The sequence below is a fragment of the Pseudopipra pipra genome, chromosome 13, assembly GCF_036250125.1.
Source record: "Pseudopipra pipra isolate bDixPip1 chromosome 13, bDixPip1.hap1, whole genome shotgun sequence".
Classification (NCBI taxonomy): Eukaryota; Metazoa; Chordata; class Aves; order Passeriformes; family Pipridae; genus Pseudopipra; species Pseudopipra pipra.
In genome coordinates, this window is record NC_087561.1 from 2,741,409 (window position 1) to 2,765,437 (window position 24,029).

The 24,029-nt window shown below is 42.6% G+C and overlaps 1 protein-coding gene across 4 annotated transcripts in view; it reads right to left on the reverse strand.

Annotated features, from left to right (window-relative positions):
- Positions 1–605: 605 nt before the first annotated feature.
- Positions 606–24,029, reverse strand: part of TAF1 (TATA-box binding protein associated factor 1) — a 29,727-nt gene continuing 6,303 nt past the window's right edge. For 2 of the 4 annotated variants that reach the window (XM_064669648.1, XM_064669647.1), the window contains exons 8-40: positions 23,683–23,884; positions 23,289–23,402; positions 22,795–22,962; positions 21,302–21,429; positions 21,088–21,195; positions 20,074–20,247; positions 19,805–19,978; positions 19,606–19,710; positions 18,448–18,648; positions 17,454–17,595; positions 16,562–16,692; positions 15,961–16,041; positions 15,403–15,552; positions 15,161–15,280; positions 14,830–15,005; positions 13,827–14,068; positions 12,405–12,612; positions 11,955–12,120; positions 11,575–11,786; positions 11,223–11,331; positions 10,920–11,018; positions 10,014–10,191; positions 8,673–8,740; positions 8,159–8,281; positions 7,000–7,092; positions 6,840–6,924; positions 6,250–6,317; positions 6,051–6,167; positions 4,874–4,999; positions 3,537–3,635; positions 3,147–3,297; positions 2,191–2,368; positions 606–1,195 (exon numbers count right to left, since the gene is read on the reverse strand). In XM_064669648.1, the coding sequence (XP_064525718.1) occupies positions 979–1,195; positions 2,191–2,368; positions 3,147–3,297; positions 3,537–3,635; positions 4,874–4,999; positions 6,051–6,167; positions 6,250–6,317; positions 6,840–6,924; positions 7,000–7,092; positions 8,159–8,281; positions 8,673–8,740; positions 10,014–10,191; positions 10,920–11,018; positions 11,223–11,331; positions 11,575–11,786; positions 11,955–12,120; positions 12,405–12,612; positions 13,827–14,068; positions 14,830–15,005; positions 15,161–15,280; positions 15,403–15,552; positions 15,961–16,041; positions 16,562–16,692; positions 17,454–17,595; positions 18,448–18,648; positions 19,606–19,710; positions 19,805–19,978; positions 20,074–20,247; positions 21,088–21,195; positions 21,302–21,429; positions 22,795–22,962; positions 23,289–23,402; positions 23,683–23,884 (4,713 nt within the window). In that variant the 3' untranslated portion in view covers positions 606–978. The remainder of the gene's footprint in view (positions 1,196–2,190; positions 2,369–3,146; positions 3,298–3,536; positions 3,636–4,873; positions 5,000–6,050; positions 6,168–6,249; positions 6,318–6,839; positions 6,925–6,999; positions 7,093–8,158; positions 8,282–8,672; positions 8,741–10,013; positions 10,192–10,919; positions 11,019–11,222; positions 11,332–11,574; positions 11,787–11,954; positions 12,121–12,404; positions 12,613–13,826; positions 14,069–14,829; positions 15,006–15,160; positions 15,281–15,402; positions 15,553–15,960; positions 16,042–16,561; positions 16,693–17,453; positions 17,596–18,447; positions 18,649–19,605; positions 19,711–19,804; positions 19,979–20,073; positions 20,248–21,087; positions 21,196–21,301; positions 21,430–22,794; positions 22,963–23,288; positions 23,403–23,682; positions 23,885–24,029) is intronic. The other 2 variants (XM_064669646.1, XM_064669644.1) reach the window with 1 other exon arrangement.

Sequence of the window (24,029 nt, forward strand, 5' to 3'; positions counted from 1 at the left end):
CGCCAAAGGCGGCGGGACTGCGCGTGCGCCGCTGCCACCCCCCCCGGCCCAGGGTACGGCCGCGCGTGGCCCCGCGGCACCGGGGCCTGTGGGGACACCGGAGCCCGGGGGGGCATAAGAGCTTGTGGGGACACCGGAGCCCAGCGGGGCACCAGAACCCACCCGGACACCGGAGCTTATGGGGGCATCAGAGCTTAAAAGGCACACCAGAGGTTATGGGGACACCAGAGCCCACCGGGGGCATCAGAGCTCACGGGGACGCCGGCACTCACTCCCCGGGCACCGGCAGAGGGACAGCAGCAGAAGCGTCTGTACCCCAGTTCAGGGTGTATGTCCATGGGCTCTGCCAGCCACACCACGGCTCCACACACAGCCCCGGGGTCTGCACGTGCTTTCCCGGGTGGCTGAAAGTGAGGGGTTTCTTGGCCTCAAATTACCAAATTCTGATTTCTGGAACTAATTGCCACTTAAAAGTAGGGCAGCTGTTTGGGAAGTGTCGAAAGTAGTCAGGCAGTTATCAAAACGAGTCGGGGTGAGATGTCAGACACTGTATTTGTTCTCCCAGAGAAAAACTTCCCCTTTATGAAGTGAAAATTGCTTTATACTTGTTTATCAACAGCAAGTGTTTTATTCTGAGCAAGCTTTTATTTCTCCCTGACAGACATGAATGTATCTGACAGGCCAGTATTTCTGAGGAATTGTTTTACATCTATAAACACTGAACTGTATCTGGATGCTGGAGCTCGTACAGGCTACAACAAGCCAAGGCTTCGGCAGGACATGTTTGTCTAAAGCTTATTTTTCACCGTTCACTCCATCACGTAACATGTTTTATAACCAATTAAAATATTATATTAAAAAAAAATAATCTGCTCACTAACACAGTCCACACTACACTGTTCCTTACACCAAATTGGGAGAGGAGACATTCAGGAGCCAAGAGTGGCCCAGGACAGCCATCATCTCAGGAAAGGCAGTTTATTCATCTGAGTCCAGGTCACTGTCTCCTGCGATGGAATGAAAGTCCTCACTGTCTTCCTCATCCTCAGACAGATGGACCTGACTTAACACACTTGGCCCAGAGCGCTGCTGTTCCTCCTCCTCCTCCTCTTCTGAGATCTCATACCCTCCAATACTGCTGAAACTCGTGTCTCTTGTATTGGATTTTGGGTCTGGTTCTTCGTAGCTGCCGTAACTAGAAGAAAGAAGAGAGCGATTTCAAATGAGCTGCTGGTACCAACAATTCTGTATTTAACTCCTGTAAAAGTTCCTTGGCTTGAAGTTCTGTGAACACTCAGAACTGCTGTGAACTTCAGTTCTGCCACTGGCCAGCTTTCTAAAATAAAAACACGCACCAGTTCTCCAAGGAAATTCAAGTATCCCCACCCCACTCTGATATACTCAGGGCAGGAAAAACAGATCCCTCCAACACCTTCTGTGTGTCACATTCACTGCAGACAGAAGGCAGACAGCCCATTCTCATCATCTTCTCCAGCATTTCCTGCTGACTATTGTCAAGGTCCTGGCCTGGACTAACCATTGCCTGCCAGCACAATTATCTATACAATAATTAATTGGGCAAATATCAATAACAGCATTAAGGGACTGAATTCCCCAAGTAGAAAGAGAACAGAGGATCAAATAACTGACACTACAAAATGCCCAGAGAAGGAAGAGTAGGTTGGTGTTCTCTCGAATGCAAAAAAATAAAGATGATATTGCTGTAATTTTTCAATAATGGAACTCCTTCCAAAATACAGAATATGCATATTCCTATTCTTTTGGACTCCAACTAAGCAGCTGCATTTCAAGTCAGGAGATTTTTAGAGAAAGGAAAAAAAAATTTAATCAGCTAAATCATCTTTTAACTTCAAATCCAACTTGTAAAAACCTTTATTTGCTCTGCTTTCTAAAACCACTGTGTACAGGAAATCATCTAACTTACAAGAAAGAACTTACTTTTTTTTTTTTAAATTTAACTAATATTTTTATTAGTGAAAATCTAACAGCAGAACCAAGGCAATAAGTAACAAATTGCAATTATGGTAATTATGGCTGCAACAGTAAAAACAGTCACAAAATAAAGAAAAGATGTGCAATATTCTTCAGCTTTTTATGACAAACACTGCAAAAAACTTTAAGAGAAGGGGTTTTAAGAATTGTTTTAAAAAGGTTCTCAGCTCTAATTACCTGATATTGCTGTCCTCCATAACATGAGATGTCTCCCCACCATCTCCTTCATAAGACATCATGCTTTCCTCATTGTCCATGCCCATCCTTGTGTTCTCTTGGAGAACATGAGGCTGTTTAGGTCTCACTGCATTGGGCTCCACATCTGAGTCACTGCCACTCTCACTCAGCTGGATAGCTGTGCAATAAACCATTTAGTCACAAATAGGAGGTTTGTTCTGTCAGGTCCATACCTACTGCAATGTTGACTGTAGGGAATGTTTACGAAGTAGTCTCCACAAGGGAGCAGGAAGGGCATCTGGGAGGTGATACCACTTACTGAGTGCCCAATTCTGATGTTATTCCAAAGCAATCTCATTACCACCATTACTCCAATAGTCTTTTGTCTTGTCTACTTGGAATAATTCCCCTTTCTTCCCCCTTAATAATTGTCAGAAGTCATTGCTAAATACCATTATAAGCTTTTCTGCATGACAAATCTATAGTAAAACAGAAACAGTCTGAAGGAACCTCTGTACACCTCTTCCAGTTCTTGATAACAGTTTTAACAGTAGCATTTGACAGCCCTGTATCATATCAAAATAAATGTTGTGCTTTTACTAAACTTCCCATTCCTGGCTCTGCACACCAAATCTTACTCCCAGTCTTTTCAGAACCATTTGCAGTTTCACTTTATGAAATACAACCAACAAGATCTTGTCTTAACTCTGCTTTCTTTTGTGTCTGTACTTACAGAGTAAATTCCTGTTCCACTGTGTTTTCTGTTCCACTCATGTTCACCCAGTTTTCTCATGTTGCCCCTTTGGTCTCCCTTTTTGACCACTAAACCACCCAGTTGTGTATCCCAATTATGCTCTGTGCTCTCTACTGCATGTTTTTGTGATGGAAGCACGAGATTAGCTGGGTTAATGAACAACCAGTTCCTGTTCAACCTTTTATAAAAGAAGGACACTTACATGAGAAAGGATTGTCCCCTTCCTCATCACTCCCATCATCATCATCCTCTCCATCAGACATAAGCAAGTCTTCATAGAGGACACTGGCCTGGGGCTGCTGGGCTGATCCTTCTTCCTCATCAGCAAGGTCACCATCTGCATCTTCCACTTCCTGGGTCATACAGAACAGGGATGGTGAAGATCCAACAATATGCTGCCAACTTCTAGCATATGTGTTTTATTTACCACACTGCCCACCCTGAAATGTTCCCTCTTTTCACAGTGCCAACATTTCCAAACTGCATTTCAGAGCCTGGCCATGGGAACGGGCACCGCTGTGTCTCAGGGTGGCAGACACAGTAGGCAAGTCAGCACGTGGACTGTGGCTGGGGTTTCTGTGAATATACTCACTGGGGCTGGAGTCTTAGGCTTCCCATCATCATCCTCATCAAATCCTTCAATATCCACGTCAGAGTCTTCCTCACCCAGCCTTCCTCGCCCCTGGCGCATCTGAACGGGAACACAAATAGCAACAGCACTGAGGAAGGACATCAACCAGGGGGTGTGACTGACATCTGGGCCACAGAGATGGGTGTAGGAGGACGGGAGGGGAAAGACAAAAAGAAAAATGGATGTGCATCACTCTCTGAGCAAGGATTCTTTTTCTCTTTATTCCAAGATCAGAGAGCACACAGTCCCCACACACTTTTACCTGATGTGCTCATCCTTGAAATAGGAATCTCCAGCCTCAAAGCACCAGAGTTCCTTGTTTAACCACCTATTTCTGGAAAATACCACTAGCTCTTAAAATTTCATAATGTATTTTAAAAGCGTACAGCAGTTTCCAACAAATCTTTTCCTGCCCTTCTCTTTCCTGTTCTTCCCTCAGACACCATGAGTCCAAGATACAGAGGACATGCAGACTCTATCCCAAAGACTATAAATTGTCTACAGAAAGCTTGAAGACTTCCAGATCTAGAAGGGATTTACAGAGCAACACATGGCTACAATACCAGACAGAACTGCTCACAACCAACTTCTCTTTGCCTGCACTGTTCAGAACAGCTCTCACCCCCTTTCTGGTACCCCCTTCAGTCCCGTGGCCCCTAACCCTCTTCATTCTCCTTGTAATTTATTTTCATGGTCATTTTATTGCATCTCCTTCTGCTATTCCCCCTCCTCCAACATTTTTTTTTTGTTCAATACAGAATAAAGGCTAAGAAAAAAAAATTCTGTGGTTAATGTGATGAGTTCATTTATAAGGATTTAATACCTTTAACCTGTCTGCTTTTTTTTTCCTTTTACAACTATAAGGTATCTACAGTGGCAACCATCTCTTCCTAGCTCCTATTTTCACTGTATGTAAACATAATGATCTAATTATGATCTTCTGAATCTGTAGATTATCCTTCACCATTTCCCTATTCAGAATCAACAGGGGATTGCACATTAACCCTCTGTAGCATGAGTCACCAGGTTTCCACTTCCAGAAGTAGTGAAGCAAACAAATACCTCGCCTTAGGCAGATTCTTTTGCAGTTTTTGACTCTCTATACTTCGTTTTGCAGTATCTCAGTTCCCAGTGCTCTGCAATTTTTTTTCCTTTTCCTTCAGAGCAGTCAAAATGAAGGAAATTGCCTGGAAAACCTGATTTTTGTCCCCTGTTTCCTACAAAATCGTCACCTCCTTTTAGTAATTTGCTCAGACAAGACAACTCTCCAATCGGATTTTAAAATGGAGGATTCTGACCTGAGTTGCTCCTTTCCCTGGGGTAGTGATGGGAGTGTCCATAGCAGATAAATTGCTTTCATCTTGATAGAATGAGGCACCATGTGACAGGCTGAGAGAAGTGATGGTATCATACAAGTCAGGTGGCTAAAGTATTGGTGGAAACAGGAGACAACATTCTCTTGCACAGAATAGAGAAACTACTGGTCTACAATTGGGATGAACAACACAAAGAAAGCTTTGCTCTGTCTTCCTGTAGCATAACATTTGCATTTTATCATCCAGTTATCAGCACAGAGATCTTTCCCAAGGCTTCTGAACTTCAACAGTTTTTCCAAAAAAGCAAAAGGCACATCTCGGACACTAGAATGACATGCCCTACTTTACTAGGCAAATTCCAAAGGCAATTTTATTTTTCAGGAAATAACTTCTCATTCCTGGCGGAAGTTTTTTACTGATGTTTTGTTAAAAACAACCAAACAGCCCGAAATAAGAAGAATTACTTAAAAAAAAAAAAATCTAAATAGCTTACAAAACTTTGCCAAACTGTAAACATTGAAAAAGCAGCCCAGCATTAAATTGTGCTGCCAACTTGGTCTCTAACACATACAACATACCTGACACAATTGTCTGCTATAAATAATGATGACGACTAAAAAATGTTATTTTCCATTAGAACCAGAACAAAGAGATGTAAAGAATCCCAGCAATGAGGGCAGAGTTGTACTTCACCGACCATATCAGTCCGTTTCTTCACTCAGCAATAAGCCTTTCCAACAATAACACCACAATAACAGCTCCTTGGTTTCTTCCCAACACTAAACTATCCATGTCTTTTCCTCATGTTTTCCTTACCTTTCCACTGCTTGTCTCCTGAGGGTTTCCAACTGTTACACTTGCACAGCCTTCCAACCAACACTCAGCTGTACCTGAGTCCAGAGCTCACCTTTAGACCAGTTTTACAACTTGCTTAGGAAATGACCTTCTCTGTCTTAGGCATCTCACCCTCTGAAGCATCAGAACCACTTCTCATACTTGTTCTTAAAAAATAATTGTTTGCACACCACCTAACAAGGTACTCTACTAAAAGACAGACTGCAGACAGATGGAGAACAATAAACAAAGAGGAGCCTCAGGATCAAACATCCAGGAGATGAAACTAAAACAACAGAAGTGAAAGCTTTGCTTGGTCACTTGCCTGTGGGGTGTAGGGACCAGGGGTCATTGGATCAAGGCTCTCCAGATCTGCCTCCTCCAGTGCTGCTTCCTTAGCAGTGGAGATGTCTCTCTCGAGTTGAGTCAGGTGCTCATCGTACTAAGAACAAAAAAAGCCCGCTAAGGTTGCAGAACAGAAAATTCAAACATACAAAAATATTCCAGTAAAGTTGCCCACATACCTCAGCTAAAGTCTGATAGCAGATGTTCACAATCTCCTGGGCTGTTTTTGTGTACTGACTGTCTGACCCTGTAGGAAGAAACAGATTTCTTTAGGCATTTCTGATCTTTATTTAATTCCAGCTGCCAAGACAGCAAGACTGGTTTTGGTTACACAGCTCCCACCACACAGGCTCCTGAATCCCAACACCTTCTGATGTAAGGAGAAATACAAAGCAGGGCTCACACTTGGCTAACACAGCATAACCAGTCTGTTCCAGGATTAAAAGCATGATTTAGGACACAGGAAGGTTGTAGCCTGTCAACCTCAAGGAAAGCCCCAGAAACAAATCACTGAAGCAGAGATGTGTACTGAACAAGTAGAACATCCTCCCCAAATATAAGTGCCCCATTCTATACCAGGTGGCGAATAAAGCTTCATGTGACAGTGAAAACATCCCTGTTTAAGCCTCTCTTTTCTCAGCAGAAAATGAAAACAATCATCAAGTTCATGATTCACAGCTTTGGGCTTCGACACACTTTGACAGCACAGGTACCCAGATGAATTAATTTAAGTCCAAAAGGCAGCTGAAGCCTTATTTTCACCACCTACCATTGTACTTGATGCTGTTGGCAAGGATGAGGTTAACATCATCGAGGAAAGTCTCTCTGTTCTGGTACTTGTGTTTGGAGATGTTCTGGAAGAGATTGTCACCCAGTAAGTAACTGAGGCTAAACATCTCTCAAGTGGCTGCACAGTTCAGGCTACACACCTTGCGGATGGTCTCCAGATCCATTGGATTAGCAATCACCTTGTAGTAATCAGGAACAAACTTCTTGTTAACTGGATGATGAAACGGCCAAGACTGAAAGAAAGAAAACAGGCAGGTTGATAAAGCTTTTGTGTAGAATTTTTTACAGTTTGAGCAACAAATGTCATAAAGCAAGTCTCCAGAACTGATTAAAACTCACAATATATGGAAAGTATTTAAAAGACATCTTGAATCCAATAGTTTAGTTCAGGAGGGACACAAAGAAAAGATCTACCAGTTGGATTTTAGGCCTGTTGACATCTGTCTGACAGCACGAACATGTAACACAAAATAATAAATTTACAAAAGAATTTTCTATTTAATATCACTGTTTTCTTCACAACATAACTGCAGTGTTCAGCAAGAACACTCACTGCTTGTACAACAAACAAAGAATATAAACCTAGGTCTGATCTTACAACAGGGGCTATGTAGTTAACCAGTTAAACAGTTCATCACGGTATGATGGCCTAGAAAAACTCTAAAATCTGTTTCTAAACATCAGAAATGACAACTTGGCGACAGAATGTAACCAGCAAAGTTTATGCCTGTCCTCTGTAAAAGTCCTCTCTCATTCATTTAACCACTACAGACTCTTGTTCCTTACTGCATCCAGACACAAGACACATTATAGATAAGTGACACTAAAATCCTTCTGTCTGCAGTTTTATTTGGTAAGTTTAAGGGGTTTTCTTTAACACTAACAAACTAGTACAACACCGGGTAAACCTGATCAATTAGGAATCAGCTTGTGTTTCATTTGCACCTGAAAACTGCAGCTTTGCAGAGTGCTTTGAGATGTACCAAAGCAAATGCTATAAGCAGCATCAGAGTATGTTTCATAACAACCCTGGAAATCAGTGATTTCATGCTAAAGGGAGGTTGACACAGGAACTGTCCAGAAGTGAGAGCAGCAGGAAAAAAAGAGTGGAACCCAGCATTCACTTTAGAACCTTTGCTCCAGTGAAGGGGGTGAGTGCCAGTCAAATACCACAGGGCAGCTCCCTGACAGAGTACTTTTATTTTGCAGTGCACTGCCAACCACAATGTAAATACAGTCACAGGACTATAAATCAGCACATTTTGCACATCACACACACAGTCTACTCAACCTACGTACATCTGGAACTGCCATCATCTTCTGAGTGACAATGTTATCCAAAATGAAGGAAAAGGCCACTTGATCATCATCGTCCAGGAGGGGGTTAATTGCTTTTTCTAATCGAGCCAGTTTATCTTCCTTCTGCAATAAAAGCAGGGGACATCAGTGGCTGACTCTAAACCAGTAACTGTTATATCATGACACTGACCCAGAGAGACTCTCAATCACCTTTTTATGAAGACACTTGTAAATAATGCAGGGATAACAGCCAGGATATAAGCCTACATACAAGATAAAATAACTAGAGGAAGAAACAAGCATCTGTTTTTTTTCAGAAAGACTCCAATGGGAACTGTTTTAAATGGTAAAATTCCAAATACGTCCTATGGTGGGAGGAAGAGTTTCCTTAATCATCTACTGCTCTCCCCAAAGCCCTGTGTTTTGCCTGTACACATCCTCTACCCGCAGTGTTCGACCAGCCCTGACCATCCCTCCCCCTCAATTCTGATCACAACTCATTCACAAGACTTGCCTCTTTCAGCTTCTCATCACACAGGTCCAGCATGGACTGAGAAATCTGGGTCAGGGAGTGCTTTGGCCCTGCAAACACACACAGCAAGTACAGCCTGATTAGAAAGCCCATGTCACAACACGACTTCACCTTTACTCCTAAAGCACCACTGGTTGTATTTCTAGCACAGCTGGGACTACATCCTCGAGTATATTTTCAATACACGCCATTATTAAAGTTTAGCACAGATTTTATATAAAAAAAAGGTTATTTGTAGCAAATATCCACACTTCTGGTATACATTCTGTTAAGGTTTGGAAAGAAGCTGTGCCTGTGGAAGACTGGCCTCCAAGCCCTCCACCTTTGCCAAGCATTCACAGTACAAATCATGAAATTTCTGTTTCCTTGACTAAATCCAGTCAGTGAAGCAGAACTGCTAAGGAAGCCAAGGTGGACATTTTAAGAATATTCAAAACCCCACAGCTTTAAATAATTTCAGGATTCCTCAGACATGGAAACGAGCATTTGCAACAGAACTGTGAAAAAATAAAGCTTATTTATTAGGATAAATCAGGGATTTAACTGTCAAAATAATAAAGGAAGCAGTAAAGACACAAACCCAGTGCTGTCTGAGTCACCCACAATGCTGCACAGCCCAGAGAGAGTCAGTGCAGCTGGGAGGTTTTTATATCTGTTGAATTAATATATTTTGGGCGAAGACTTTTCTATCAGCAGTCAGAATAAAGCTGACTCTCAATGAATCAGCACTTTCCCCCAGCAGATACATGCTCTACTGCAAAATCTATGCTTTTCTTTTTAAACTAGCTTTCATTCATTTCTTTAAACTAGTTTCCTGACCTTCCCAAATGAGGAAAAATTTATTGCAACTAAGGACCAAAATATGCAAAATCATGGCAGTAAACTCCACTCGAAGCTGCATCTCCAAGGCACTGGATTCAACAGGTGTGAACTATTCCTATTTGTATTGAAAGATTCGTTCCATAAAGAATGAAAACAATGTTTTGCTTAGTTTCACCCTCTATAAAGGAGATAGACAGGACTTTGCCTCAGTGCAGTTTAATACATGCAGCAGTGCCTCCAGTCACTGATAGTTCCATAACAACTTCTGTTATTACTTCACAGTTATCAGTTAGTTATTGTTACATGCCAGGGTCCACTTCTTTCTCACTTATGAATTAGTTCACTAACATTAATATATTCTTTCAGGTGTATCTGGAAAAACACACATTCATTTTTGCCATCCGGCAGAGAATTTACTCCGCTTTTCCGCTGCTTTTGTTGTTTCTAAAAGTTCCACAGCTCCATGTATTAGCAGGGACACAATCTCCCCTGTGTTTTTACCATTGTAGGTCGCACTGTTCTTCACAATCAGCTCCAGGTGTTCCCTGAACTCCTCCCGGGACGGGTACTGCCTCTTACGGACATTTTCACGCAGGGTCTGCAAATCCATGGGCCGGGTAATAATCTTGTAATAGTCCTTGACAACTTTGGGATTCACAGGCGTGTGGAAGGGGTATGTCTGAGGATGACAAGAAACAAATGATTATTAACACAGTGCTAGCACAGCTAACCAGCTAACCCTCCACAGCTGAAGGGGCACTAATGTATAAAACCCTTAAACAATCAGTTCTTTTACTGAACCAGGGAAAACATAACAAGCTCAGCCCCACGGTGGCTATCATTTTCTTCTACAAAATGTTCTTTAACACCATTCTAAGAAGGAAAAAATCTCACAGAGAATTCTCAGATGGTATTTTTGGTTGCAGCACGAAAGTCAAGAGACTAGACATTAAAAATCTCATTTCAACTCAAATCTTCCATTTAATCTTTTGATTTTGCAAGTTTCTGGTCAAATATGGTCAGAAAGAGCGAAGTACAAATTTTCTCCAGTGCCACATATATAAAAAAAGCATTACACACTGCTACATCAAGTTTCATGCATCTTGTTCTGGTTTTGTTGGGAAAAAAAAAAGTCTTAAAAACAAATCACATCCCAGCTTTGAATATTTGTCCACACAAAACTATCCAACGCTACTTTCTGCACTGACTCTCAGATTTCTACAGATTCTGAGCTGAGATAATTTTGGAAATACTACACACCACCTGTGTGTGTGCAGGGGAGGGGGGCAGGGGTGGCACACCCCTCACCTGAGAAAAGCCTGGCCCAATTCTGGTATCTACAACACAGAACCCGCTTCAACCACATTGCTTAAGACCCAAGTTTTGGGTGCCATATCTTAAGCTTACGTTAGGAAGATCCCTTATGTCATTGATGATGCCCTCCAGGATGGATGACAGCGTCACCATGGGGTCTGTTCGCCGCCGGTGGATGGATTTGTGGGGACGCTGAAGAAATGAGAGGCAGAAAAATGAAGGCAGTTACCAGGTGCAAAACATTTACTCACAGAAATCCCAGGCAATTTAGTTTATTGGTTTACTGGGCAGGTAACTGGGGACTCAGGGGTTGCACAGGAGTAGTAAAGGACCCAGTCAGTTGGTACAAATGGAAATAAGAGCTGCTGCAATCAGCTCAGTAACACCTTCACTCACATTCAGATAATCACAGTGAACTGTTGTCCCCACTCGCCGTTTCTTCTTTGGAGGAAGCTGCTGTTTAGGAAACTTCAGGACCAGAGATTTCCTGCGAACCTCGTCAGCACTAGGGACAAAGAAAAAAGCAAAACACTTTCTCCAGCCCTCTTGTGAATCAAGACCATTTGTCCCCCAGTATTGCCTCTGGTTCCATCTGCCTTAATACCAAATACACAATCAAAATTCTGTAGTAATAGTTTATGTAAAGCCCTTTCACTTTATTGCTGTGACTAATATACATGAGTGTTCTGCATTAAGCTCTAAATTGTTTTTTCTTATTATTCATCAGTATCTCTGCTTCTTCCCTTACCTCTCAATCAGTTGTTTTCCCAGGACAATTTTTGTCCCTTCTACTTTGATGAGTTCTTCATTATCATTGTGAATGACTGTTTTTTCCAGCTCCTCCTCCTGCTCCTCTGTCATTGCAACAGGATTAGAAGGTGGGGCATTTGTTTGGTAGTAGAGAGGGCAAAACTTATTAGTCCTCATATGCCCAATTGCACCACATGCTCCACATTTCAGCTGCAAAAATATGAGGAAGGTGACAGATCAGAATTCGTACGTGAGCTCCTAGTTTAGAGGCCAAGTATCATTAAAATCCCCTAGTGAGATCTTTAGTACATCACTAGAACAGGAAACTTCTCCAGCACCCAAGACTTTCTGGCATGCTTTATGTATGGATGTGCTTACTTTCAAGTCTGGACGCTCTTTCATTTTCTTGGGCTTCTTTTCTGGAGGGCCCTTGAGTTTCTCTTTCTCTTGGTTCCGTTTTAAGCGCCGTAACTGCTCCTGGATCCTGCGCCGCTCCTTCCGCATCTCCTCCCGGTGCTGTTCATCAAACAGAGCAAACTTTCGTCTGGGTGGGGAAAAAAAAAATAAAAATACAGAAGTTTTTTTAGCCTAGCTGATGATTTACCAGGTACTCTTCTGCCAGGTCTATCACTGCACAAAGTTCATAACACCCTCCAAACGGAGAGACATTAAATCTCTCTCTCCACAGTTACAGCGCTGGGCTTCCACACTCAATTCTACGTTTCTTCACTTAAACAAGATTGCCAGTGGAATCAAACAGTGTACAGGCAAAGTTAAAAAGGGGGAAAAAAAACAGAGGAGAAAAAAAAGAGATTGTAAAGGTCTTACATGAACTCTTCGTCCTTGGTGGTCCGTATCCGGCAGTAGGCATCGATGACCGCGGGCTTCCGGACCGTCTCACACCTCACATACTCCTTCCCATCCTCGTCTCTAAATGTGCGATAGATCTTGAGGCGTCGGCCGGTGGCAGAGGAATTGAGGCTGGTTACAGAGGCAGTGTCATCATCCTTGTGAGAGTTTGCTGAGGCTCCTGAAGCTGATGCCACAAGAGAGTTTTATTTAATTTTTTTTCCACGCTGTAGAAACATCATTGTTTAAATACAGCAGGCAAGTGTTGGCTTAAAAACTTCCAAGACACAAATTAAGGAAAACCTAAGCAACAGAAGTCTTTCCCTTGCTTGCTCATGTTCTCTTATCATGCCGTGGATAAAGGCAAAACAAAAGTAAAACACTGAATTATCCACATGGATTGTAAAAGCCAGAAGAAACACCTACAGCCAACAAGGATGCACAGGTGCTTTAGTACAACTTGCAAGGCAACTGCAAGAAGATTGACTATAGTGGTTGCCATCATAGGTATGGACATCTTGCAGAAACTGAAAGTCAGCTATTATCCAGGTTTCCAAGGAGCATTCCAGTCAGTGAGCTGGCCTTGCCTCATGTGACCACAGAACCCTTCCAGCACCATTCATCATTTTGCTTGAGAGGTTTTGTTCAAAATAATACTGGATATATCATCAGGAAGTGTTCCACATATCCCTTACTAAAGCATTCCAGTAATTATCTACTAGTGATTTATTCCCAATCTGAGAATAAATGGCAACAATAATGTTGATCCAGTTTTGCTCACACACATGCTCATGTGGTCATGAGCACTGTCATACAGACAGAAGTTCATTCACAGGTCAAACATTTTACCTGCCAGCTGGGGACATGTCAAATTCTCTGCTGGAATGCACTTAAAATAAACACATCTGCAGGAGATCCAAATCTGGCAGCTGCCCAATCACCCCCAAAGACTCTGACACAGCCCACGGTGTAACAGACACTGCTATCAAGCTGCAAACTGTGCCTATCTGTTCACATACAGAGCTGTGTTTACACATAAGATCCAACTAGAGAACCATAAGCTGGTTGCAGGAGCTATTTGTGAACACATCTTGAGAAAAACACTGAAAAACAGCTCCACCCCAAAGAAAAAAAGCATTCACTGCATGCAGCAGTGAATATCTAAATAAATACCAGAGTAAGTTTATAGTTCAAAAGAAACAAAAGCCATGGGGCAAAGAAAACACTTCACGTGCATTTTCTGCTCAAGAGAAGAGGGAGAAGCCCCAGATAATCATGTCTATACATTCTCTCTGTAAGGAATCCACACTCTCTTGAGAGGCCAAGTCAGCACATATTGCAGCCTGACACAAAGTTCTGCATCCCTTCCCAGGCACAATTCTGGCGGTTGCAGTTACTTACACAGCCCCTTTTTGTCTCTCCTGTCCTTTTTGCCCCTCTCTTTGTCATTGCCACTATCTTCTCCCAGAAGCATCCTTTGCAATTCCTTTCGTTCCTGCTCTTCCCTTTCCCGAGAGAGCTGAGAACTAGTTTTCTTGTTCTGTAACATGTTCTCAATATTCTTGCCCATCTCTTCAAAGTCACTGTCTTCAGCTGAGCTGCTATCTGTGTCTGTTGACAGGATCTCAGTGGATTCCAGAACCCTGAAACAGGAAGCACCTTGAAAGTCAGTTACTGTTGCCCCTCACTCAAATAAAAAAATAAAAAAACCAGCCTGTCACCTTCCCAGAAATACAAAGGTAAAAATTATGCAAAAGCTTGAAAATTAACTGTTGTGAATTACTACTACAAGACAAGGCATAATATATTCCTTTCTCAGTTCTCCTTGTAATCCCCATGTCTAAAAGATCAAATTGTTCCAAGCCAATCTTCTCCAACCAGTTGATCTCTTCTGCATCAACAGTACTATATTCCCTCACCACTCTCAGGTCTTGGGCCAGAATAAGCAATAATACACAAATTCTTCTGGTAGTTCTAAGGTATAGGACATAGAATTGGTAGCTGCTACCCAAGGCAGATATGGCAAACCACTCATAACAAAACAAAAAAAAAAAAAAAAGAAGAAAAAAGGGAAGAAAAAAGAAAGAAAGGAAATAGGGTGGTCAACTACTGATCTGTGGAACAGCAGAATATCTCAAACCATGACAGTGGCAGACCATGCAACTTATTCTACCTTTCCAAAAGGTCTGTGAGAGCAAGAAGGACTAAGAGGAGTAAGGCTGACCCCTAAGTTTCTATTTAACAGCCAGAGGACTATTTCTCACTGCTATATTTTGTGGGCCCAAAAAGGTGAATCAACACCTACATTACCACATATCAGTGAGCCCCAGGCATGCACAGAGCTGGACTTCTAAGGTGGGGACAGGGTGGGGTTCGAGGCTGTGAACATCAGATAAGAACTTACTTATTCTGTAAATCAAAGATGCGCTGACACTCCTCTTTGTATCTCTCCTGATGTTCTGCCACAGAGAACCGAGAGCCACGTGCAAATTTGCTCATAGGACCCTCCCCTGACCGAGCCTGCTCCGTGGACATCGTACGGACCACATCGATCACCTCCCACCGGGACAGCTTCTTTATCTGGGAACAGGAAGGCAGACACACAGCTGAGGGAGCTGACCGTGGATCTCAGCTCCTTTCCACACCAGGGCAGAGTAGAAACGTGTATGTCCCTTCCACCATCAGCTGCTAAATCCATTAGGGAAGTCTGGAACCTGCTCCAGGTGCACGCTCACCTCCTCCTCAGGGACTCCAAATTTACGCAGAAGCTGTTTGGCATTTTTGAGAGAAAGTCGGCGCAGATCAGCATCTGTCCCAGTCACTGTCTTTTTCACTGGCTGAGGCTCTTTATCATCCTGCTCAGAGAAAGATTCAGCCTATTAATGTCATCACATAGCAGACTTTCCCAGGCTCATGTGGTATTTTCTCTTCCCTCCATTTCTCCCACGTGACTTTCCAGTTCCCTTGGGAACTGTACCTTCTGCTGGGTTGGTTTGTTTGGAATCTTGACATAAGAAAATCCTTCACCACAACCAGTAGGATCTGCGACACCAGTCACTTCTAGGAGGCACTTGCCCTTCATGGCAGCAATGAAGGCTCGTGTGGTGTTCCACGGAGCCGTGCGCACCTGCCAGCGAGGAGGGAAACAATCAGAATCCTGCTCCACCCGTGGAGAATTCCAAGCTTTTAATTTTGTTCTCTTCCAGTCATACTGAGAACTTCTCAACTGACATAACGAGAGTGAATTCCACTTCTTGATCCTTCGGTTGCCCTGACAAAACTCCAATGAATAACCGAAGTGCTAACTCACAAAAGGCATTTGAGGCAAAAAGCCCAGTCCTGAAAGGGCCTGGCGAGAAGGATCCCCAAAGGATACCCCAAAGACAGGTATAAGCTGGCAGCAAAGTTCCCAGAAAAGTTGTGAGAACTTTTGAACCACTGAATCCTACTTTAAACATGCCCTTTCAATATAAAGGCCTCGTTTCTCTCCAGCCATGCAGATTTACCTATTGGCAAGCACACTCATGTATGGTACCTCATCATCAATCTTCATTTGGAAATCCTCTTCATTCTCCTCTTCTGGTGCAAAGAAGGATTTCTCCCCATAACCTGCATCCTGCAGAGAAATATTAGGGAAAAAATGAGAACTTGAAGTCTTATAAAGGTTACTGGACAAAGAACTAGAAGCATCTCTGTGGAGACTTGTCATGCTCAACAAGCACACTTCCATGGATGGTTGTTTGTAAGATTCACTGTGACCCACAGTGCCACAGATGCCAAACTGCCCAGTATTTTCACAGATTCCATAACTAAATACTGCACTCAACTTCAGAAAAATAATCAGCCTCTCTCACAGCCACTTACTGGTTACTTTCTGCTGCACAGGTCAGGTAAAAACACAGGCCCTTTCTTATACCTTCCTTTGCTACTTTTGAAAACAGATAATTCAATGCATAAGTAATAGGTGGTAAGAACAGAGTGTCTCTCTCTTTAAGAACTAAACTCCCTTTTTATGCAGCAGAGAACTTAGCAAGCTGCACAACAGCCAGGGACCTAATTTGCCTACTTCACAGCAAAAACAGTTTTAGGCAGGAGTTACCCCAACCTTCACAGAACTGCTTGTCAGGACCATTTACCTTCAGTCTCTGCTCAGCTGCAATCATGCTGTAATAGGCACAGCACTGCTCTGGGGACACCATTGCTCTGATCTCCTCCTCTGTTGGCAATCTGAAATCTGGCTTCAAAACCCACCAGTTTGAGTCCATCCCTGAAAAATGCACAGGTCAAATACTGAGGGGATTCCCACACGTGCTGGATGCCATCATAGTCCTAACTGTATTTCAAGATTTGGTACCCTGCTGCAAGGCTGGCAAAAGGAGCAAGCATGACAAATCTGTGACATTTAGGACCACTAAAAGTGATAGGTTTTTTTCACTCTGTGTTTGAGTAAATCAATGCCCTCTAAACTCAGCAACTGTTATATAAGCAAATTCTCACACATTCATGCTCATTCAATGTATAAACTACATTCCAAAAGCATTAAACGCACCTTTCACTTCCTTGCCTCAAAATACTTTTCCCCATGGCTGCCCAAAAAGCTTTGTATTACCATCTGCTTAACATTCTGCATATTAAAAAATGACAAAAGTCAGGTTCTCAGAGCACTGCTGGACTCACAAAGATGGGACGAGCTTTTATTTGCATGTACATGCTTGCAAAACAACACAGCCACACACCGAGGGAAAGGAATGTGTGTGTGTTGGTGCTGTACGTTGTTATTTTATGAGTAAATCATTGCCTAAAGGGTTATTAAAAATGCCTGAACTGTAGTCACTTCTCAGCATCAAGCACAATTGTGCCAAAACAAAGGGCACTTTTATAAAAATTGGAGCAAAAAAAAACCCCTTTCAGATTACATTTCGGTCCTTCAAGTGGACGTTTTCAAAAATGGGTTTATCAGGATCTGCTCTGTGTGGAACTGCAAGAGCAGCAGGGAGGTGCTGAGCACCCAGAGAAAGGTTTCAGTACCTGTGCGTTTGAAATCAGCACAAAGCTTGAGCCGCTTCCGGATGCTGCTCTCGGAGTGGGAGGGAAAGGCCTTCTTGATGTCCTCCATCCGAATCCTCCGAGGGCGGTCCCTGCTTTTCCAGAAGAGGCGATAAATAAAAACCTACAAAACAAGACTCATCTGTGACGCCCAAAGGAAGACAACAAACCTGCAAAGGCAGCAGAGGCAATGATATTTCTAGTGGCTGCTTCAGACTTCCTACTGAAAACCCATTGTTTCTTATAAATTTATTAAAGTTTTCCAAGCCACACGTCTGCTTCAGGTCCAGCTACTTTTGAGAGTGAGATGTGGAAAAAAACATTTGTCTTGAAGTTCTGTATTATCACATGTTAACCTGTGAACGGCAGGGATTTTCCTGTTCTGCAAACGCCTCTTGAGTTATAGTTTTGAGTTAAACTGACAGCAAATTACTAGAGATTTTCTCCAAAATCTGAATTTGGGGATATTTATTTGAACGCTCATGGACAGTCCCAAAGCTTCACTGCCACAAGATCCAGGGAATCAACAAAGGCCTATGAAGCAACTCTAATTCTGTGCTGTGTAATAGGACTGTGATTCTTAATTTTAAGATTTCTTAATTGTCTCTTAGTAAAACCCATGTAACTGTAATTTTATACAGCACAATCACTTCCAATTCATTCTAACATCTTCAGTTTCCTACACTTTTATATAATCTCATAACCTTTTGTTTTGTTTAATAAAAAGCCTCTATCATATACTTATCAGATAGGATGTAATTAAACAGAAGCAGCATGTTATAAATCACTGGCTAAATGACAACCAAAAAGTATAGTTAATATGCAATTCTTGAAGTGCTCTCACAACAAAACTAAGAAACAAAGGGAGTCATAGCAGGACAATGAGCTTCCCAAATCAAGGCTGTCCACCTGAGGCCTGTGCCATGGGCTTTCTCCAAAGATCCCCCAGATCCCCAAACTGTCTCTTGTCACATACCTGCAGGAAATCTCTGATATGTGTGTTAGCTCGTTTAGAGTTGGGACCAGGGACTTCATAAAGTGGGCACTCCTGACCAACTACAAAAATATCCACGAGCTCTCGGATGTAATATCCTTGTCGCGTCCGGATGATCAGAAAATCTGTTTCAGGCATCTTGTGTAAATAAATAGGGGCCCGGAAAAGATTGTTTTCAAATGCCTATTGAGAGAAATAAAGTTTGAAAGTCAAGTTTTGATCAAATTTCCTGTAATTCAATCTACAAAAAGGATCTTAGAAAAAAAGAGTTCATTGCAAGGGTACACCATCATTTATATCACAATCCATGTAGATGTGCACTCAGAACACTCCTTGTTTATGCAGAGAATAGCCAAGGATGAAGAACAAAAGCATAAAAAAACTGTAGAACAAATGCACAAAGAGATTGAAGGGCTCTTTGGACCCTTAGAGGTACTTCAGGACCTTTAGGAAGGTACTTAAAAAAAGGACAGAAAGAACACATATGCAGAACAATACAACCATGGAAACCAACCCAGGACACACAGACAGCCTGGGAATGGAAGAAGGCAACACAGCAGGGACTGAAGACTGTGCCCAGGAAAGGAGGTTGTAAGAACCTAACCAGAAAAGCAGAGAGCAGCAGAGTTCAGCATTTAAAGGTTTAAATGAGTTTAACCCAGCACCAAGGAGGGACTAGACTGAGTGGAACTGGCATCAAACAGACAACTAGCAGTGCAATTCTCAGGAAGTACACATAAAATTTTGCTCACAGATCCTGGACCATGTTTTCTATCCCCTCCAACACACCTGTTTACTGAGTTCCCCAACATTCAAGCAGCTTTGGCCTTCCACTCAGTACTCTAACAGTATTTCTAATGCCATTACTAAGCAAAGCATCAAAGATTCAGTTCCTGCAATTCCTATCATTCCTACAACAATTTTAAAAAACCTACAATAGAGATTTTTTTTTTAAAAAAAAGAAAGCTAAGAACTAAATTATTATCAGTAAACAAAGAAGTGTAAACTGGAAATAAAAAAGAATCCAGTCCTTTTGGAAGCTGAGTGTTATTTGTGATTGAATAAATAGGGCATGTAATAGGCACTCTGCCTATTACTCCAAATTCACCTTATCTGTATTCTCATGCTTGCTTTTCTCACCTGCAGTAACTGGCCTGGATGCAGAGAACCCAGGAATGGGGAAGTGTGACAATAAACAGTCTCTCCGTATTTGCAGTCTGGAGCTCCTGGATCTTTGCCAGGTTTCTGCAACGTGCAATGAAGGTGCAGTCAGGACTCAGAGAGAGAGAGAGGCAGAGGAAGAAAAATCACTGTCCAGCAGCGAGATCCGCATACTCACCCTTTTGTAGTAATTTTTAATCTTTGTTGCCATGCCAACCTGCATCATCAGAGGGGCGTTCTCCTCGCTGTACTCAGCCAGGATGAGATCCCCGTCCTTGCCGGTGAGGTCCTGCGGCGTGCGCATGAAGAACATCTCGCCCCCCCCGGAGGCCTGGCGCTCCTGCTCCCTCATCTGTGCCAGGGACAGGGCAGGGCAACAGCACATCCAGCGGATCTGCCGTGCCCAGGGAGCCCCGGCAGACACCAGGGAGACAGAAATAACTGTACCTTGGCTTTCTTCTTGATGTGCTTCAGCAGAGGCTGCACAGCGTGGGGCCCTGGCTGGGACAAGGCACCGAAGGAGTATTTCTTCAGGGGAGGCCGATGGAACTGTCGGAGCTTCATGGGACCCATGTGGGTGGGAAAGAATGGCTGGCGAAGCTCCACTGCTGGGATGGAGTGCTAACAGGGGAACAGAATCTGGGTTAGGAGTGACATGCATCATCTCAAAACCAAGATCACCCTCCCACCCTGTTAAACCTTACCTAACAGAACCCAGCAATACACTGAGGTATTGTAGCAGTAACACAAGTGCACTGAAATTCAATTATCATACATGTTGCCTTTTGACAGAAAGTGCTTAATGCCATATATTTTTCGTATATACTTTCTTTGTGTACAGAGGTGACTTTAATTCTACTATTTCAACTGGTACCCAATGAGAAGATCTTTTTATTAACTAGGAACTAAATGTAAAGCCATTATCCCTATCAATGGGAGAGAAGTTCATTTGGAATTACATACAGACTTCCCATTACAGAAGATGCTGGAGTCAGATGAGGTTTTAGAAGAAGTCACTGAATACCACAATGAAGGAAGAAAAAAAACATCACCTCTTCCCACAGGGCCAGCGAGCAGTAATTCAAACTCACCAGAATCTAAATTATTTTTGTAATATCCAAATTAAAACACACACTAGTAGCAGAAGTACAGCCTCACCTCTTGATGATCTGCACCCCTTTCCCCCCTCCCATTATTGCTTCAGAAAGAGTACTACACAGAGAGACACCTAACAAAAGCATGGAGAGTAGGAAACAGCAAAATCCAGCACCTAAACCTCACGCTGATGGGGCAATCAAGAAAAGTTAGTTCAAACTCCTAATTTTAATTGAACAACATTAAAAATATGTCTCATGAACGCTTAACTGACCTGCTGTAATCTAAATTCTGTTTGTCTACAAATCCTAAATCATACTCTCAGCTAGAAACCTCCTATTCCAAGTGAATATCCCTGTGACTTACCTGAATGATGTTGCCTCCAAAGGTTCCTCGAAGTCCCTGCTGTTTGGGGTAATAAAACTCATCATTGGAGAGGTTCCAGGGATCCTTCACCTCTGGCTGAGACATATTCTAATTCAATTTTAAACACAGAGAAAGAGGTGTCAGAAAAAACCCAAACCAAAATGACTCCTTCCTCATCATTCCCAGCCTACAAGATGCTAAAGCTCATGCTGACCTGCTGTGGTTCTTCCTTGATCACACCTGTTTTTCCCAACAGGATTCGACTCTTCTTTAGAGAAGATTCTTTCTTGTTCTCCTTGGATGGAGAGTTCAAAGTCATTTCTTCCTTTTCATCAGGAATTTCTAAAAACACAAACAATTTCGCTCGTAGGGCATTTGTTTCCTTTTTTTTTGTACCTTAGCTTTCTACTGTGCTGCTCCTTGATCCAGATATTTCAACCTTTTTGTTCAGTTCCTGGGGTGACTGCCCTCCTACACTCCTCCCCCTTTTCCTCCATGCAGGTTAATATGAAATAAGCTCAAAAAACACAGAAAAGCTCCATGCTTATATCTCTCCCTTACCACCTTCAGTAGTGAGTAGATTTGAGTGGGATGAGGGTGACTGTGGGGATTGCACAAAGTTACTAATAGTCTAACTGATGAAAGAACAAGAAAAAGAGCATCTGTGCTGCCAAAGGAGTTCTCAAGAGTTGAGAGTCAAGGTGACAAGAGTGCCAGTAATCTCCCAACTACGTGTATTAATAATCCTTTTCTTCCCCACATACATACAACACAAGAGTGAGTCTCAATCCAAAAACAGTATGGACCTGAACCCAAAAGGCATTCCTGAAAAATTCCAGGAAAGCAGTATGAATTTCAAAAGGTAGCAATTTGTGATGTGTGGATCCTCCAACTAAGATTTTCACACGAGAAGCAGGACCTGGTGACAGGGGCTTGGTAAATGCTATTATCAATTCTGTGCACAGATCACTCTGTGCAAAATAACTATGGGTTCATTTTGTTACTATTTATACAAACATCTGCAATTCTGTGGTGTATTCCAGTCTTCCAATCAACACAAATTCAGATTCTTAGAACTAACCCCTTTTCCTGAGGAAGAAAATGCAACTCAGGCTATATAAAAGTGTAGCAATATCCTTATTCAGGGATTCATTTAAATTTCAAATCAAACCACACATTCAAATCAAACTCAGTGGCACTTTGCAGCAGCAAAAAAAAGTGATGAGTGGTATTACACAATGCCATTGCTCCCGTGTGGCATTAGTGTAGTCTGAAAGAGGCTTAAGGAATCTGCTTCTTCAGGCTCTGAACACGAGCAATGATGAGAATGGCATGGGCTAGTCTGTGGTTTACTTCTTTACCAACATGCATGCCAGCAAAATTAAGACAGTCACTTCTAAAACACATCAAGAATCAGATGAACTAAGTTAAATTTAAGTTTCAGGGTATTAATTTTTGCTTTCCTGCTAGTGCCTTTAACTTGGAAGCTGGAAGCATACAGCACATCATTAAAAGTTATTAGTGTTGCTGCCTCCTGCTTAAGCCTTTGATTACTTGCAAATTACCTTCAAAAGCCAGAGCAAAGAAAGGCCATAAGTATTGCCCCAGTCCATTTACTTCCACTACAGTGTGATTATAAACCCTTGGCTTCCATTTCCCCTTGTCTTTTCCCATTTGGGTCAAAATTTCTGGATGCCACAAACCTACCTAGAATTATGTTTTCATCATTTGGATCAAGTGTTAAGACGGGGGGATCCAAGTAGGTTTCCATTGCCTGATCATCCCAGATGATATTGTCTTCCCAACGACCATACACCAACTCTTCATTGTCAATTGGGAAAATAGAGTACCAGGGCTTGTCTTCATCCAGGGAAACTGCAACAATCATAAGGTAGAACCCTTGAGAGTTTTACACAAAGCCTTGGCAGAGCACTATTTCAGAGCCCACCCCTACATCTTATTCCCTCAACCTTCCTCATCTTTCATGGCTTTCTGAGGCAGGACCTCAAAAAGGCGAAAGAAAACACATCTTGGAAGCAAAGAGGAATAGAGCTCCAAGTCTGAGCTTTACCAACACTTGAAACACAACCTCCAAAAATAAAATAAGGTCTCTAGAAATTTTAGAGCAAACAAGTAGCCTTTCTACCACAGAAACAAGTCACATGCAGCTATTCACGGGCAAAGATTGATATCCTCATTACCTTGCTGTTCAGGGGCCTTTTCTTTGCACTTTGCTATGCCCAGGACTCCTGCTACACTGGGTTTCTGTGCTAGTGGAATTGGTGAATTGAGCAAAGAGCCACTGCGGTTCAAACCTAGGGAAAAGGAAAACAAAAGCAAGGTTAGCTTGAGTGGGAGGCTCGGGTATTCCACATGGAGAAAAAGCCAGAGTTGGTATGGGCTGGGGTTTTTTTAACAGAAGGTGCCCACTTTGGTTTTGGAAGGAATCTGAGAGTCTCAGAATTCTGAGCAGAGCTGTGATTTTGCCAAAAAGCATTCCCTGACAGGAAGAATTATGTTCTGCGTTTGAGACATGGAATTGCCCATGTACAATTGTACTACCTGCTGTAAAATTCGTACCAGACCACTGATTACCTTGCTGGGCATTGTATGCAGTGGCATTTCTAGTCATGCTCGAGGGCAGCCAGCCTGCCAAACTGGCACGCTGTGTCTTAGTCCCCTTGTGCTTGACATCCTCTCCATTCCAGATGACATCATCCTCCCACTGGAGCTGTGTCACCATAAGGAAGTGCTCATCAGCTAGCAGATCATCCTTCTCCTTCGCTGACTCTGCATCCTGGAAGGAAATAATAACTGCTGGAAGACCTGAATTGCCTTCATCCTTTCAAACTAAAGCAGGAAAATTCAAAGTCTCATTTTGCATGGCACACAACTGTCCACCAGCCCATCACCAAACTCTCACTGTGCAGGAATCCCCACAT